The sequence below is a fragment of the Chrysemys picta genome, chromosome 12, assembly GCF_011386835.1.
Source record: "Chrysemys picta bellii isolate R12L10 chromosome 12, ASM1138683v2, whole genome shotgun sequence".
Lineage (NCBI taxonomy): Eukaryota > Metazoa > Chordata > Testudines > Emydidae > Chrysemys > Chrysemys picta.
Window position 1 is genome coordinate 38,354,044 of NC_088802.1, and position 19,444 is coordinate 38,373,487.

Here is a 19,444-nt window from a genome sequence, read left to right on the forward strand (position 1 = left end):
TGTTGAATCCCCCCTACCAGCACTACCAAAAAAAAGGATTCTGCGTGGACTCCTCCGGACGGTCGAAACAACAGACTGGACTTCTACATAGATTGCTTCCGTCAACGTGCAAAGGCTGAAATTGTGGAAAAGCAACATCACTTGCCCCATAACCTCAGCCATGCTGAACACAACGCCCTCTACAGCCTCAGAAACAACTCTGACATCATAATCAAAAAGGCTGACAAAGGAGGTGCTGTCGTCATCATGAATAAATTGGAATATGACCAAGAGGCTGCTAGACAGCTCTCTAACACCACATTCTACAGGCCATTATCCTCTGATCCCACTGAGGATTACCTAAAGAAACTACACCATCTGCTAAAAAAAACTCCCTGACAAAGCACAGGAACAAATCTGTACAGACACATGCCTAGAACCCTGACCAGGGGTATTCTATTTGCTACCCAAGATCCATAAACCTGGAAATCCTGGACGCCCCATCATCTCAGGCATTGGCACCCTAACATCAGGCTTGTCTGGTTATGTGGACTCTCTCCTCAGACCCTACACTACCAGCACTGCCAGCTATCTTCGAGACACCACTGACTTCCTGAGGAAACTACAATCCATCGGTGATCTTCCAGAAAACACCATCCTGGCCACTATGGACGTAGAAGCCCTCTACACCAATATTCCACACGAAGATGGACTACAAGCTATCAGGAACAGTATCCCCGATAATGTCACAGCTAACCTGGTGGCTGAACTTTGTGACTTTGTCCTCACCCACAACTATTTTACATTTGGGGACAATATATACCTTCAAGTCAGCGGCACTGCTATGGTTACCCACATGGCCCCACAGTATGCCAACATTTTTATGTTGGACTTAGAACAACGCTTCCTTAGCTCTCGTCCCCCAACGCCCCTACTCTACTTGCGCTACATTGATGACATCTTCATCATCTGGACCCAGGGAAAAGAAGCCCTTGAGGAATTCCACCATGATTTCAATAATTTCCATCCCACCATCAACCTCAGCCTAGATCAAGCCACACAAGCGGTCCATTTCCTGGACACTACTGTGCTAATAAGCGATGGTCACATAAATACCACCCTATACCAGAAACCTACTGACCGCTACACTTACCTACATGCCTCCAGCTTCCATCCAGGACACACCACACGATCCATTGTCTACAGCCAAGCTCTAAGATATAACCGCATTTGCTCCAATCCCTTAGATAGAGACAAGCACCTACAAGATCTCTATCAAGCATTCTTAAAACTACAATACCCAAATGCTGAAGTGAAAAAACAGATTGACAGAGCCAGACGAGTACCCAGAAGTCACCTCCTACAAGACAGGCCCAACAAAGAAAATAACAGAACACCACTAGCTGTCACCTTCAGCCCCCAACTAAAACCTCTCCAGCGCATCATCAAAGATCTACAACCTATTCTGAAAGAGGATCCCTCACTCTCACAGATCTTGGGAGACCTGTCCTTGCTTACAGACAACCCCCCAACCTAAACCAAATACCCACCAGCAACCACACATCACTGAACAAAAACACTGACCCAGGAACCTATCCTTGTAACAAAGCCCGATGCCAACTCTGTCCACATATCTATTCAAGTGACATCATCATAGGACCTAATCACATCAGTCATACCATCAGGGGCTCGTTCACCTGCACATCTACCAATGAGATATATGCCATCATATGCCAGCAATGCCCCTCTGCCATGTACATTGGCCAAACCGGACAGTCTCTATGCAAAAGAATTAATGGACACAAATCTGACATCAGGAATCATAATACTCAAAAACCAGTGGAGAACATTTTAACCTGTCTGGTCATTCAATGACAGACCTGCGGGTGGCTATTTTACAACAGAAAAATTCAAAAACAAACAGACTCCAACGAGAGACTGCTGAGCTGGAATTGATATGCAAACTAGATACAATCAACTTAGGATTGAATAAGGACTGGGAATGGCTGAGCCATTACAAACATTGAATCTACCTCCCCTTGTAAGTATTCTCACATTTCTTATCAAACTGTCTGTACTGGGCTATCTTGATTATCACTTCAAAAGTTTTTTTTCCTTCTTACTTAATTGGCCTCTCAGCGTTGGTAAGACAACTCCCACCTGTTCATGCTCTCTGTATGTGTGTATATATATCTCCTCAATATATGTTCCATTCTATATGCATCCGAAGAAGTGGGCTGTAGCCCACGAAAGCTTATGCTCTAATAAATTTGTTAGTCTCTAAGGTGCCACAAGTACTCCTGTTCTTTTTGCAGATACAGATTAACACGGCTGCTACTCTGAAACCTATCACCCTTAAAGTTATCTATATGTAATAAGGACAAACCACAAACACGATCTTATTTACATATGACATCTTGGACATTTGTACATATGAAAGGGGAGTGCAATCACCCAAAAGATCATTGATGGAGAGTGGTTACAGTTAGACACGATATGAAATTAATATACTATTCATAGGAGAAAAATTATTTTAGTCTTTAATGTCAATCTTGGAATAAACCTCTTTGATTTATAGGCTCTATTAGTACTATTTAATGCAAGCAATGTCACTGGAGGAAGCAACAGCTGAAAAACAGACTAATGCAAAAATACTACATAACATGGGTTGCTGGTTTGGGGGTTTTTTGGATTATACAAAGACAGTCCAAATAAAATAGCCTGTTAAAAATGGTTAGATCATTATTCCAGTTCAACAGAACACTGGGCCAAGACTTTCACAAATCACTAGCAATTTTAGATATCCAATCTGAATGATCTTACAAGGGATACAGACTTTTGAAAATCTTGGCCTTTCCGTTTTGGACATTGTCAGTTAATATCACCATTATGCCACTTTTTCAGCTTTTTGTACCAAACTGGAAATAAATGATGAATTAGGAAGTGACCAGTTTGTATTCAAACGCATATTTTAAAAATTACGATGGGTACCAACTTTTATATTTTATCTTTCAATGGCAAAAACAGTAGTTCTCCAATGAGAGAACCTGCACGAATTTAGAAGTGTTCTAGTAAAAACCCAAATGACATATCATACAAACATAATTCTGTAAGGCTGAACATTTTATCAGGAATGTGCCTTAGTACCAGCACATTGTGGAACAAAACACCATAAACGCATTCATTTACTTGGACTTTCTTTTATAGTATCAACAGGTGTTTACCAGGGCCTGAAGCATGCCATCCATTACAATAGTCCCCTCCATGGTCTGGAAGGAGGACTTAGATAATGTTGAAAGGGCCCAGTCCAGGAAGTCTGCCATTCTTTTTTGTTTGACATCAGGGCGGATAATAAACCTGTCACAGAAAAACACATTGCAAGTTACCCATTCAGAGCAATCCAATTAATAACTATTTTTGCTGGTTACCCAAACTGGTTTCAGTTCCTAAAGGCAACTGTCAAATGGACATTTTCCAAGACATTTTTGGTAGGGACATTCCAAATGTCAGATGTTTAACCCTGCTATTTCCAAATGAACTCCTAGCCTAGAATATTTCATTTTATTTATAAATGCAGCATCCTGTAACTGGAAATTTATCTTAAGAAATTTATCAATTTAACTGTAGGGAACTACAAATTGTTAAGCTTTTTCAGGAATCCCCAAAAAGATGCTTTCCATTATTTTTCCTGTTTCAATTTTATGGGAAGCCACTGCACTCAAACAAAACAAAAATAAAAATGATCAACCTCTGCAAATTTTAAGAATTTGCTCAAAAATTATAAGATGTGTCACTACTGCTCAGTGTTAATCACCAGCAGTATAGTCATGTTAGTCTTAGATATTGCAAGGAATATATCGCCTGTATTTGTTGCATCTTTATTTGAGCATATGAAAAAATATATTATTTAATCCTCACCACATCCTGAGAAATATAGTAATATACCCATTTTACAGAGAAAACAGACAGACTCAGAAAAGTTACAACAATTTCCCTAAGGCCACGCAGCAAAGTAGCCACAGTCCCAAAGAGATGAATTCCAGGGGTCCTGGTTCCCAGAGTTGTACACTAACCATGTGATCAAATTCCCTCCCAAGTAAAACGTAAGGCAAAGAGTCACTGGAATTTATCACCAAAGGATAGTTTTGCTAATGTTACAACCTTACATTAAGAATCAATAGATCCAATTGTGTATCAAAATATTTTCAGAATGTTCTCCAGTTCAATTATCTGGTATTTGTTATGAGTGCATATCCATATGCAAATTAGATTTTAACTAAAAAGGCGGTGGGGGACTGACAACAAGGTGGCAGAATAGCACCCAGCACAGAAACACAGGGCTTCTTTGTGAAGTCATCCTGTTAGCAAGTGCTTGAAACTTACATTAATGTACAGTATTACTGGGGAGTCAGATTGGACATTAGATTCAGTCCAACTATTAAACTTCTCTCTTTTCATGAATAACTCATCTTTATGAATGCCTTATAGTAATTGAATTTACAGTACAAAGTGGTGGATGGAATTTTAATTTTGGGGGGGGGGGGGAATGATAAAAAAAGATGCAGATTAGCTCTTTTGAAGAGTTTGGTTAGGTTTGTTTTTTTGGGAAGTGACAGGGTGGGAGCCCACATTAAAAATTGACTAGGGGTCGGCAACCTGCAGCTCCGAAGCCGCATGCGGCTCTTTGGCTGCCCCCTTGCAGGGAGCCGTTTTTTGAGGGAGTGCAAGGTGCAGGCTCTGGCCAGGAGGCGCTTACCACAGGCAGCTCCAGGCCGGCAGCACAGCAGGGCTCTGGCCCCATGCTGCTCCCGGAAACGGCTGGCTGTGGCACATCTCTGCACACCCCTTGGAGGAAGGGGGGCAGCAGGTCTCCGTGCGCTGCCTGCCCCCGCAGCTCCCATTGGCCAGTTCCCGGCCAATTGGAGTTGTGAGGACGGTGCTGGGGGCAACGCGCGGAGCCACCTCCCCTCCCGCCAGGGGCATGCAGATACATGCCAGCAGCCAGCCACTTCCGGGGGCAGCGTGGGGCCAGAGCCCTGCTGTGCTGCCGGCCAGAAGCCGCCTGTGGTAAGTGCCTCCTGGCCAGAGCCTACACCTCGCACCCTCTCCCACACCCCAACCCCCTGTGCCAGGTCAGAACCCCCTCCTGCACCCAAACTCCTTCCCAGACCCCGCACCCCAGCCCCCTACCCCATCCTGTTTATATTCAAATTGCAGAAGTTGCATTACAAGTATGGATGAGTAGCAATAATTTTAATATGTTCAGTTATTATTAGTTAATAAATTCTAACTCTACAAGTAGCTTTGTGTGTGATGCGGCTCTCAAAACATTTTGGTCAGAGACAAAAACAAAAAAATGGCTCTTCTTCTTTAAAGGTTGTCGCCCCCTGGACTAGAACAAGAAAACATGACAGGCTGCTGTCAGCGCCAAATATACATCCACTGGCCTATTAGAAAGACAAGGTAGGTGAGATAATATCTTTTATTGGACCAACTTCTGTTGGTGAGAGAAACAAACTTTCGATCTTACAGCTCTGTGACAGAGAATTATTGTACCTTTGTTATAGGCAGGTTTATTTGGTGCTCGAACACATGTAATGTAGGATAAGTGGTTAGGATGTTCCAACATCCTAAGTCTAACTCACTTTAAGGCTTCTTTGACAATAATAAAAAACAAAGAAAATAGCAGCACTACTTTTTTTTTGGGGGGGGGGGGAGAAGAAAGATGACAAAAGGACTGTTACACAGAATGAAATTAAATATTACTAGTCCATCTGCATGAATTTAGTGTTCCAAGAACATACTCAATTAACAGAACTGATGACAGAAATCTTCTCATAATCCATAGAATACATTATGTGATCAGCAGCAGTAGGGAATGATTTTCCACCCTTTCTGAATCCTATACTAAAGAGCACTCCTTACAGGCAAGAAAATGAAATTCAAATTCCATTTTTTTGGCAGTACTGATGGAGACTGCTAAAAGCATCAACTGTGATAGACACCAGTCCTCTCATAAAGAGAAAGTAATATGCTTATTTCAGATAGGCCAAACAGCTGCCTGATGGCAATGACTTTTCATCACCATATATTGGGGCTACATTCATACAAGTAAAGTATTCCATGTCCTATTGCCAATACTGTAAATCCACCCAGTACTGCCAATAGAAATTTTTTCAAGCTAAGAAATTAAAATTTCTTTTTTTGCCAAGATCAGCACAAGACTTACCTGGAAACCAGTACAGCAGCTGCATCTCGAGCCTTGTCACTGACAACCAGGTAAGACTAAAGGTAAAAAGAAAATTAACTGTCAGAGTCTGCAGAGACACAGTTAATAAAACTACACAACAGGTTTGAAAATATGCACTTCTTATTCTTATGAACATTGGACTAAGCCTATGAAAGTAAGAAGTTTAAACAATCTTCCATTTAGCAAGCCACATGCCAGAAATCTCAATCTCTTTCAAAGTGGGATCATCTTTTCTGTACTGTTGCATTAAAGCAATACAGACTAATGTCCATAACATCAGCTATTCATTTTTGATGCTATTATAAAACCATCCTGAAGGGATTTATAATTTAACCATTTCATTTTACATCACATTAAGCTTTGTGGGAAAGCATCTGCACAGATGCTACTTTTCAGACAAGCTGGCTGTAATCTGTTGAGCACCTTTTCACATCTATTTCATATATCATTGTTCGCTCTAGTGAAACTAATTTCCTTTGGGACTGTAAGTTGACTAACCTGGGTTTATAGCATGAAAACACTAGCCATTTACTTCTGAAATCAACTAGTCTAACAAGATATGCATTTATACCATATAGTGTCTTAAAATTAAATAGTCTACCAGTTTAGAAGAATGAAAAACTTAATTTCCTTCTAACATTAAAGAATGGAAAAAACTTTATGCAGGATTTACAACTGTGGACTAAACCCTTTCGTATTACACAAGCAAAATGAGGCCTGGAAATTAAGAGGTCAAAATGTATCATACATAATAAAATACAGTGAGGTCTTTGCGTAGAAAACCAATTAGCACTTACTTTTGCTACATTGAGTATGCGATCCATTATTGGCATCCGAGTGCATCCTTCTTCAGAAAGGATATTTCCATCAAGACGAGCCAAATCAAAAGGTATCAGACATGTCATGGAGAGCCACAACAAGAGCATGTAGCGAGTCTCCCATGTCTAGGAAAAAATCATAATAAAACAAACTTTATTTGTTTGCTCCAAGTATGCTGTTGGAGCAAAGACACAGCCCATGCTCTCAGGAGTGTGCAACCTAAGTATACAGGGAAAGCCATTCAGATGTGAGATGCCCTAGAATATCACAGGAGATAGGAGAGTGGCAGCACCCAAATACTAAGAGCTGCTGTGACACTGAGCCAGAAGGGGTTAAGCAACTAGCAGGATAAAATTACCCAGATTGAACCTTTCGAGACATATTAACAGATAATGATTGTAATTTTGTGTGTGTTTACATTCATATTGTTAGATATTGACAATGTAATCAGATGGTTCCTGTCTGTCACTATGTTCTATTATTTCAAAGATCAAAAGGGAATATTAACATTTTGATGAAGTTTGGGAGTAACAATATCGTTGCCTTTATTTCTCTTTGAAGTCTGTAGTAAACTACCTGTAAATGGCTGGAGATGTGAAGTTGCCTTATGCTAATCCATGCAGCTAATTACCGGTGGTGAAGATGAAACAGGAAGTCTTACTTCGAAGTCGCAATGCTTCACCCAAGGAATGCCTGCTGTCAAGAGGCTCCCAGAGAATTATAAAACAAACTCTGGGGCCCTGATCCTGTTATCTCAGATCTACTTAAGCTTTATCAGGGGAAGTTTCAGTCACAAGACTGAGGTCTCCGGCTCCAGTCTGGATCACCCTGATATTGGACTATAACCTGTGGAACTAATTCTGAAAGAACTCTTTGCAACTCTAAAGCTCACCTAAGCTTTGACCTCAGAATGAAACTGACCTAAGAATTTTATTCATGTCTGTATGTATAATGATCTTTTAACCTATACGTTCTCTTTTCTTAATAAATTGTAGTTTAGTTAATAAGAATTGGCTGTAAGCGTGTATTTGGGTAAGATCTGAAATATTCATTGACCTGGTAGAATAACCACCAGTTTTTGGGATCGTCTGCCCTGATTAAGCAATCTCAGGGTGGCCCCGTCAACTTGAAATCTAGCAAACTTATAAAAATTAGTTTAAAAGAAGTGTCAGGTACCACACCTGTCCTGAGAGTCTCTGTAAAAAAAAATTAGCTATTGCCATTTTCCTGTTTGTTTGGGTCTTTTTAAAAAAAATCTCTCTCTCTATTCTTGTTGTGTGAAAGACCAACACAAACATGGGGAAACTGACTATACAGGAGTAAAAGTGAAACTTACTGTAGACATTGTCACGTGCACAAAACTAAAAAGAGAAATGTGTTCTACTTTAATCTCTTAACAGTATTTTTAGATGTTACTTGTAACAACAATAGATTTTCAGACAGGAGTGTGGTTTAAATTGATACGTCTCCTCAAACACTGAAGGGCAATTCCTACATACTCATTTTAAATTAACAACAAGAGAAAGCATCTGCAACTTTTTCATAACTTCTCATGTCTATGCTTCCCCAATATAATCACTTGAGAAATCAAAGTTTCACTGTGCAAGCAAATTCATCCTTTATATATGCATTTCTACAGTCTGGAAAGATACTTATTCACAGATTAAAGTGTTGAAAATTATCTTTGAATAATTTAGTAGAAATTGCCAATTTTGAGAGAAAATATTTCTTGTATTTTAATCAAAACATTGATAGAATAAAAACCCCACATCTATGTTTGAACGTTTTATCATTTGTGTGTTGGTTATTAATAACAATGGTATATTGGATCATAGCACAGGCAGGAACAATAATGAGTATTCATAATTAGCAACTGGCTAATGTAAATTTTGAGCCCCCAACTGCAGTGCAATTCACCGTTTGATACTGATGAGCCTTGTTGCTTGAGCAGTATAAAGGAAGTATTTATTTTTTTAATTCAATCTCAATAAGACATTTGTATAGTTTTCCTCATTGAGTAGTCAAACACCACAAATTTTGGACTCAATCACCACCTTTAGCAGGAATTCAAGAACTACAGTTCACACCATGTCATCTTGTTGGATAGAAAAAAAATATTTAAGCAAACAGACTCTCCTACCTAGAACATTCTCAGCCATCTCAAACATTACATCAGCTGGCTACATGGCAAAATCATTTTTTGCCTTTTCATAATACAGTTTCATAACTCAGTCTCCTGAATTTACTCCTCAGTGAAAAGGCAAAAGGTGTCAGCAAACAAACAGTTTAATGTTTTGGGTTTTTTTCAGGACTGGGCACTCAACAGTTGAAAAATGTAACTGATATGTTTTGCCCAGATACGTTATGATTTTCCTCAATGTCCCCAAAATATAACTTGTTTTCTGCCGGGGGGGGCTCACGCCTTCCCTGACAAGAGTCCTTTCCACAGAGAGGTCTGCGTCTCCTTTCCAGGAGCGTGTAAGGCACTTGCACACACCTGCGTGAAAAGGGACAGCTGCCAGTGAGCCTGGTGCCCACTCCAGCAGGTGGGGCTGAGGGCGGTACAGCCACACCGGAAGAGCTGCCCGCACGAGACACTGGCTCCTGCGAGCGGCAGCAGTGCCCAACATGCTGCTGCTTTCGCTGCTGCCGTTCCAGGCAGAGCCCTGCAGCTCCGTGGATATCCACTTTATATCTGCCGATATACATTTTGTATCCGCACGTGGCTTAAAACATACTCACTTGATGCCAAGTTGTCTGGACAGGAATTAAGGCCTTAAAATCTGACAGGACTCAACTATCCTGTCTTCTGTGATTTTATTTTCACAATTTTCCACCATTTCGATGCAACAAACTATAATATAACCCCCTTTGTCTGGGGAGATCTGGGATAGAAAGCTTGTTGTTGTTTTTTTTAATTGTTCCTTAGTCCTTTGCCTATGTTCTCTCTCCCCTCTACTTAATTTTTTTTCAGTATTTAACTAAATTTTACTAAAACTCAAAACTCCCTACACACCTCCATACTCTGAAAAGGACACTTCAGAATGTTAAATCTAGCTATCCAGTTTGACATTTCTAAGTGTTTCATGATATGAAGTGACATATAATATATACTTTTATATCCAGTTTGAGATTAATTGCATCAAGCTATGTTGCGCCATTTTCATTTCTACACAATACCTTCTTTGGCTTTTTCCCCCCCTTTTAAAACAAACAAAAGGGGAGGGGGGGAAGAGAATCTCACCTCATAGTCCTTAGGATTCTGATCTGCAAACATATCCAAAACAGGCTGTAGATCAGCTACTTCATGAGGAAACAGTCGGAGGAAAATTTTATACCCTCGTACCTACCAAAGAAATGACTTCATAATTTAATAAAACATGTTCAAGGAAAATAATACAAAAATGACTTTTGGAAGCATCTTATATATGATGTTCAGTACATACAGTAGTGATATGAATTAACTTTCAAATAAACTGGTAATATCTTAAAATACTACACGTCACAAACTAAAACTGTTACTGGGTGACAAGCTGGGATATCTTGTCTTTTGATTTATCACCAACTAATTTAGAGTCAGTGGCAGAATTTAACTAGCTCAACTTTAAAATATTAACTTCTAATAATTTGCTCAAGAAATGCCCAGCACCCTCCTAATGCATTTAATGTTGCTGTTGATACTAGTACTTCAGTAGTCCAGAAACTAAACAGCCCCATATGATGAAACCAACCATGTAATTGTGAGATCCATAACATTTTTTCATCATCCCTTCTTTTGCTTGACTTTTATGGCAAAATTTCTTCTCCACCCCACCCTTCCCATCCAGAACTATGAGAATACCATTACTACCCCTCTGCTAATAAGATAGCAGGCAAACCAAAGAGATGAGCAGTCAGAACACTACCTACATGATATCACCCACTGAGTAGGTGTCTCAAGGTGGCTCTTAAATTCACGTAATGGGGAGACATGCCACTGCGACACAAAATGGACACCATTCTAGAATCTCCAAATTCTAACCCCACTGAAGTCAAAGGTGAACTCCACATGACCAGGATTTGGCCCTGACTGCTTCAGCATTAACTTAGTCTGCAACCCTACTGGTGAGAAAAGCATATGAATTACCACTTTGAGCCTCATGAGCAACTAACACTTTTGCTGAACAAAGGTTTTATATTTTGTCTTCTCTGATTTTAAGATCTTTTACTGGAATGGTTCAACACTGAGAGGTGATAGGTCACATGGTACCAACTTGTTGTTTCCAACTGCTTCTACAGTTGTCCAGTGTCGTCAATGCAAAGAAGAGTCAAGAGGCCTGTAAAAACAGGCAAAGTAGCAGGAAATGGGGAGGAATAGCCTATTTAGTTCCCTGCACTAGGGGCCACAGCTAAGTAAAAGGAGGAAGAGAGGAAACAAAATTCACATGCTGGAACCAGAGCCACCAATGGGACTAGAATGTCTATGAGAGAAGGGTCCAAGCAGCAGAAAAACATATGCAGGGAGAGAAGAGGAGGGGAATGCGGCAAAAAACATGAGCAAGGGTGGAGATGGAAAAAGAGAAACAGAACAGATGGGAACAAGAGATAAAAATGAAGAACAAAAGCACACAGTATATGTATCTTTTTTCAAAAAGAGATTAAACACTTATCACATTTAAAAGACAGCTAAATGTATCTAAATATTTTGCATGTAGACAACTGCTGCTGCAGCAGCCACAGATACATTATGGGACTGCAAATGGGGGAAGTGATCCTCATGGCCACAAATGGGAGAGGAGGTGCCCATAAGATAATCACTCTTTATTAAGCTGTGATCAAACACTATAAAAAAAAAAGGATGAATATCTTATAATATTTTAAAATCTATTTTAATGTGTTCTAAAATACAACAGTGTAAGTCAGAAAGCTATATTGTGTTATTTTTAATTCAAAACTCAACTGCAATATTTTGAAATATAAAATCACTCCAAATATTTTAAAAAGAAAGTCATTCTTAACCAACAAATAAGCTAATGAAAGTTTTTACATTTATTAAAAAAACCTCATTTATACCTTTGTAATGATGTAAAGAAATTTAAAAGCCAGATGTACTAGTGGAGAAGGAGACCTTTTATCCCGCACTATATCCAGCAATAAGTGCATCATCCACTCTAGAGAAGAAGGAGGGGAGGGGGGAGAAATAAAACACAAGAAGCATTAGAATTAGCTTGCATGTTTCTAATCATGAAAAGTTAGGAAGTGGCTGTACAACAGTACATAGCATACTGTTTAACACAAGCCACAGCAGGCTTACAAGGCAAACATGAATCATTTAAGTTTAGCAGCTGGTGTCAAAAAATATTCACAAAAAACATACAGAGATAATGTTCCTACCTAGATGTGAATCCAGCAAGTGAGGTTGTTCCTGGTACTTGTCCATAATAACTGAAAAAAGAGATTTAAATTATTTAAGTGTGATGTCCTTAATTAGGCTAAATCTACACTGTGAGGTAGGGGTGTGACTTCCACCTCCATACACACACCTGTATAAATACTAGTGTCGCCGCAGTAGCATGGATAGCGGAGGCACAGCTTAGTTCTGCTGAGTACAAACCTGCCTGAACCCCTGGGATACATACTCAGCACCTGCCTGTGCTACTATGTGTACGTGAGCTGGGAATCCTATCCTTACCTTGTAGTGTAGACGTTATCTTTAGAGTGAAGACAGTGTTAATTTTATTTAAATATACTCCCTGCTACAAAACTTATACTAAAGTTTTTCCACCTTAATGGCTAAATGCTGACACTGCCCTCCACTGCATATCAGAGTACCAAAGAGTACAAAATTCTCAGAGAGGTTCCGTGTATCATGCATCCTGTCCATTAATGTAGTATGAGGTTCATAGTAAAGATACCCACAGACTCAATTTCCTCTAGGCCTCTTCCACATTGCTAAGGGAAAACCTATAAGCACAGAGATGAAGAGGTGTGAGTGAGGCCACTGTTATACCTCCCCACCCTGTGTGCTGCTGTGCTCCACTTGCTGATCTCACTGTAGCTCTCCATTCCCAAGATCAAGCAGTCAGTCATATATTTCTCATACAGCACTGCAAATGAAGGACACCATTATACTGAGTGTGGACTGTAGCTGCTGCAAGTAGACCAGCCTTATCCTGCACCCCCAATAGCTCAGACTTATTCCCCTTTCACTCCTCCCATTGCTTGTCCCTTTGACATACTCCTTTTCCCCACCCATCTTCAAGCTATTGCAATCTATTCTGTCCTTCACCATCAACAGCTGCTGATTCCAGCTGAAAATCCTCAAACAGACTTCTAGAGTCCAAGCAGGGTAGGAAAAAGGCTGCTGGAGCCACTATCATGCAGATCCAACAGCAACCAATGGATCACAGTAGAGAGGCTACGCCAATGCTGGGGAAGTGGACACAGGAAAGCAACCATGGAGCAGCTCCACCATTTCTTCTCTCCGGGACTGGAGAAACTCTTCAGCATACAGCTCAGCTACTCTGGCTATGCACTGAAGTCAGGATGTAGGGCCTTGTGGAGTTCACACCTCTCTACTATTTCAAGCTGCCTGCCTGACTGCAGACTTCAGAAGACAATACTGCATCATTTCACATTTGGAAGGTATTCTTCACCAGTATAAGGGCTAGCATTTTTCAGAAACTGACAGGTAAAGCCGCTACCCCGACTTGCCAGGGAAGTTTCCTACTCACTGTTGGCAAATGGATTTCTCATGCCCTGCCTGAACAGCTACAAACTGAAACCACTGCAAAAAAACTCTAAAGAAACCCTTTCTACAGTCAAATACTGTACACCTGCAAGAGATTTCCATGTCACCTACTATATTGTGGTCACAGCAATGTATTTTTTTATTCAGGGAAATTCTGACTCCAAACAACTTGTACTATGCATTTTAGTATTTGTAATGCCAGGAATGCAACCTGCCACAACCTCTACAAATAAAGCACCTTTAATTTAAAGACGTAAAAACCAATCTAAAGAATCTCGAGAAATAAGAATTAAATTTCAGAAAAGATCATGCAGCAAAAAAAAGTGTTGCATCAATGATAACCTGCATCATTTTAGAAATTTACTCAAGTAGGAAAATGTCCTATCAACAATGGACCAAAAAAAATCAAGATTAAGTAGTAAAGGTCTTGCCCACAATGACAAGAAAAGCAATTAAACAACAGCAAGTCCCAGAAAAGCAAGTCCAAGTAAAACTGCATCATCTCAGCAATAATGAACCATGCTGAGATGGAGATGTGTAACATATAAATATTACTATAGGACATAACTGCCAGGGAAATCAAGTTATAGCCTAAATGATGATGTTTTTCCCCCCTCACTACACTCTAACATATCCTTTCTTCTTTTGTCTATTTCCTTCTCATCCCATCGGGTTATTCTTCTTCCTCTGTATCCCTTATCTCTCTTAGGAAAAACATACTCTTTTGTCCTTTAAAACCAAAACATCCTTCTAACCCTTCCTTTTTTCTGCATTTCTTTTCCTATGCAAATCATTCTGCTCTTTATTCATTTGCTCCTCCACTTTTGTTTTTTTTCCCCCTTCACCATACCAATTGTTAGGACCCAGACGCAATGCAAGTTTAACAGCATTGTTCTAAAAATACCACTAGATGGCACTATGGAACCAACTTAAACCAATTCACTAATATTGTTATGTTTCAGAGTAGCAGCCGTGTTAGTCTGTATCCGCAAAAAGAAGAACAGGAGTACTTGTGGCACCTTAGAGACTAACAAATTTGTTAGTCTCTAAAGTGCCACAAGTACTCCTGTTCTTCTTTTTGTTAATATTGTTATGTTCATCCCCATAACTCCACTGACATGGGTAACACAATGCTATCTATTAGCAACAATCACAATTCTCCAGTTCTTACAAAGGCCAATATCCTATTGAAGTCAATGGTAGCTTTACCTGTGAAGGGACTGTGTAATTAGATTTAAGCAATTGCAAACTGATGAACTCTATTGACTCCCCCAGGAGGGGATCAGGAAGGCAACTAAGCAGTCCCCCAGGGGGTTTAACTACAACTCAGGTTATGGCTACACTACAGAGCTTACAGGTAGCGCTGCTAGTGCAGACACTCTAAACCAACAGGGAGAAAGTTCTCCAGTCGACTTAATTACTCCAGTCCCATGAGCAGCAGTAGCTATGTCAGTGGGAGAAGCCCTCCCACTGACATAGCGCTGTCCACACCAGCACTTAGGTCAGTGTAACTTGCATCACTGGGAGGGAGGGCAGACACTTATTCACACCCCTGAGCAACGTAAGTTATACTATAGTCAGTGGTAGCATGTACATAGTCTCAGTACCCTGACAAATTGCATGCCCATCACTATCCAGCAACTTGAAATAAGCCCTAAGATCATAATGTTAGAAAGAGTGAACTGGGAAAATAGTTTTATTTCATGCTAGAATTTCACCCTTTAGGGTTCAATAAATTAAATTGGTACCACTGGATAGATCTTCATAGGAATTCCCACGCCAGATTAGACTAGTAGCCCATGTATTGAGTACCCGGCTTCTGACAATGCCCAGCACCAGACACTTTAGAGCAGTGGTTCTCAACTAGGGGCACACGTATTTCCGGGGGTACACAGAGGTCTTCCAGGGGGTACATCAACTAATCTAGGTATTTGCCTACTTTGACTACAGGCTACATAAAAAGCACTACTGAAGTCAGTACAAACTAAAAATTTCATACAGACAATGACTTGTTTATACTGCTCAATATACTATACACTGAAACGTAAGTACAAAATTAAAATTTAAATTGATTTATTTTATAGTTATATGGTAAAAATGAGAAAATAAGCAATTTTTCAGTAATAGTGTGCTATGACACTTTGGTATTTTTATGTCTGATTTTGTAAGCAAGTAGTTTTTAAGTGAGGTGAAACTTGGGGGTACAAAAGACAAATCAGATTCCTGAAAGGGGTACAGTAGTCTGGAAAGTTTGAGAGCCACTGCTTTCGAGGACAGTGTCAAAACACCCTGTAATGGACAATTATGGAATATTCTGCCCACGTATTATTGTATATACTCGTTCATAAGCTGAATATTTTTGGTAAAAATGTGACGCATCAGAGAGTGGGGGTCGGCTTATAAACGGGTCTACACCAAAATCTGATGATTTTAAACTCTATGGAATCATTGAATTGAATATCTAATACATTGACATTTTGTTTACCTGGAGCATCTGCAGGCATGGAGCCTCTCAGTTTCCTGTGACTGCGGTTCGCCATTCCGCGACCGCAGGGAGCTGAGGGGCTCCATGCCTGTAGATGCCCCAGGTAAACAAAACGTCCCGCCAGAAACAAGAAAAAATGTCCAACGAGGTGCGCTTCATTTCCTGAGCTAGAGAAAGATCTCAATAATTGTGTTGTTGAATGTCAACAAAACGGGTACATTGTAACTAGAACTTGAATTCATGTGCGTGCTCTGCAAACGTCGAAAGATGACAAATACAAGTCAGTAAAGCCATCAATGTTTGTCGCATCAGTGGGTTGGTGTACTCGCTTCACGAACCCTCATGGTCTCGGTCTTCGTCAGCAAACAAAGATAGCGCAAAAGCTGCCTAGAGATCGGGAAGAAAAAAAACAAACTTTCCAAAGGTTTATTATAAAATATCAAAAGGAATATGCATTTGAACTGTCACAAATAGGAAATATGGATGAAACATCAATGACATTCGATCTCCCGAGCAAACAGAACAGTAACTGGTGTTGGTGAAAAAACAGTTTTAATTAAGACCACTGGCCATGAAAAAATCCATTTTATGGTGGTTTTATCATGTTTGGCAAATGGATCAAAGCTCCCTCCCGTTGTTATTTTTAAAATAAAAACCTTGCCTAAAAACATGAAATTTCCTGCTGGTGTCTTCGTACGTGCAGACGAAAAGGGATGGATGGATGAAAGTGGGACTACTGAATGGCTGGAAAAAGTGTGGAATAAGAGACCAGGAGCACTTTTCAAGAAACCTACTATGCTCGTTTGGGACATGTTCAGGGCACACAAGATGGATGAGGTGAACAATGTGTCCAAAAATATGAAAACTACTTTGGCTGTAATACCTGGAGACTTAACTTCAGTTCTACAACCGCTTGATGTCTGCCTGAACAAACCCTTTAAAGATAAGCTACGCAAAATGTGGTCCGGATGGATGTGCTCAGGCCTGGCGAAGTTGACAAAAAGGCGGGAATCTTATGAAGCCCGAAATCAATCTGGTTGCCCAGTGGATCAAGGACGCGTGGGTGTCCATTCCCTCGGAAATGGTAGAGAAGTCATTTAGAAAATGCTTTTTCAGCAATGCACTCGACGGGTCAGAAGATGATGCCACAACAGAGGCTGATGATGAGAAGGAATCCGACTCTGAAGATGACACTGCCGACATCTACGATGACAATGCAGGTGCAGCTGTGACTGAGGCCGAGTTTAATGAACTGTTTGGTGAATCAGAGACTGATTCAGACTTTGAAGGATTTTAAGGCTTTTTAAAGTCTCATATTGTTCTAAGTTACTTGTTTTAAATATCCATTTGCTGATTTTAAATATTGACTGTAATTTTGAAGGTGAATACATATTTGTCCAGTTGTTATCATAACAACAACAGGTTTTTCATTAAAATAATTCCAACAAAACTTTTGAGTGTTTCATGTGATGCCAGCTTTTAAAATATAGCAGGGGTTAGCAAACGTTGGCTCCCGGCCCATCAGGGTAAGCCGCTGGCGGATCGGGACGCTTTGTTTACTTGGAGCGTCTCCAGGCACGGAGCCCCTCGGCTCCCAGTGTCCGCGGTTTGCCGTTCCCAGCCACTTCCCGCAGCTCCCATTGGCTGGGAACGGCAAACCGCGGACACTGGGAGCCGAGGGGCTCCGTGCCTGGAGACGCTCCAAGTAAACAAAGCGTCCCAATCCGCCAGCGGCTTACCCTGATGGGCCGGGAGCCAAAGTTTGCCAACCCCTGAAATATAGGGTCGGCTTATGAAAGGGTCATACAGGTTTTGCTATTTTTACCTAACCATCTCGGGGGGTCGGCTTATAAATGAACGGGCATATATGGTAAATTTCTTCCTATTATTAGGCAGTTATTGGTTGGCTTATGCCCTGAAGCACGAAGGTTTAGGTAGGAAAAACATTATATAGGATCTAATGTAACTGTAGAAAATTCTCATTTTACACATAAAGGTGTCTAACCCATTTTTTAAAACTGGTGAATTCTTGGATTAGGTGATAGCTTTTGACAGTAAATTCCACAGGTTATGCACTGTGTAAAAAAGATATTTCCTTTTATCAGTGTTATGTGTGTTACCTTTCAGATTCACAGGACAACCACTTGTTCTTGTGGTATGTTTTCTGGCTACCAAAGCACACTGAAAATCTCTCTTCAGTGTGCTGTACACAGTGATGATCAAGTGTTTTTTCCTGAGCAGCTACAGTTAATTTAGAACCCAGCAAGCATCCGTGAGTTGTTCTAGTTAAGTCCTTCCAAAGCGCATTACCTTTTATTTGGCAGTGCTGAATTTTATCAGGTGGACCCACCAATTCTTTTGCAGGCTTCCTGCTTCTGATATACTTTGGGAATCTTTGTTTTTACAGCTTTAGCTACTGGCTCTTCAAAATCCATTCCAGTCCTTTAATTTCCCTCATATACCACATGCTGTAATTTATGTTCCTACTTGTGGGCTTCACCTGGATCACATTTCCAAGTTTAAAAGGATTTGTTTGGCTTGAATAGCCTCTCAAACCTTGCCATTTCGCCACACTACTTTACTACTTGCCTGCCTGGTTCCCATTCTGTTCAGCAATATGCATACCTTCTGAGGCTCTTCTTGGTTTGGTTTGGTTTTGTTTAAGTAGCATCCATGTCATTTCAAAGATTTTACTTCTTTTACGTTCAACTTCAGGGCCTTTTTGACTAGTCTGCATTTTATTGAAGTCTCCCTTTCTAAAGTTTAGTGTAATTTTATCCCTTTTAATGGATGAAAAACTGGCTTTAGTTTGATACAGTTATCAATCTTTGAATATCACAAATTGAACATGCATGGTAGACTTTTTGTAAACTCTTGAAATACACAGCTGCGTAAGGTTTCGCTGCATTTTCACACATGGATCACTTAGCTGCATACTTAGTATTTGTAAGGTGCATAGGACTCTATAGAGCAGCAGAGTGAGGTTTCCCTCTCTGCACCACGCAAAGCAAGCAGTAACCCTTACTCAGTCCTTTCTACCCTGAAGGATCTATAGACATTGTGCCTACTCCCAAGTACACTGTAGAAGTGAGGTTCTTACCCACGAAAGCTTATGCTCCCAATACTTCTGTTAGTCTCAAAGGTGCCACAGGACCCTCTGTTGCTTTTTACAGATTCAGAC

The 19,444-nt window shown here is 40.4% G+C and overlaps 1 protein-coding gene across 6 annotated transcripts in view; it reads right to left on the bottom strand.

The window, feature by feature from the left end:
- TBCD (tubulin folding cofactor D) overlaps positions 1-19,444 on the bottom strand; it is a 268,348-nt gene that overhangs the window by 236,875 nt on the left and 12,029 nt on the right. For all 6 annotated transcript variants that reach the window (XM_065563362.1, XM_065563361.1, XM_042841194.2 and 3 more), the window contains exons 3-8: positions 12,422-12,472; positions 12,101-12,198; positions 10,293-10,394; positions 7,027-7,173; positions 6,209-6,264; positions 3,204-3,336 (exon numbers count right to left, since the gene is read on the bottom strand). In XM_065563362.1, the coding sequence (XP_065419434.1) occupies positions 3,204-3,336; positions 6,209-6,264; positions 7,027-7,173; positions 10,293-10,394; positions 12,101-12,198; positions 12,422-12,472 (587 nt within the window). The remainder of the gene's footprint in view (positions 1-3,203; positions 3,337-6,208; positions 6,265-7,026; positions 7,174-10,292; positions 10,395-12,100; positions 12,199-12,421; positions 12,473-19,444) is intronic.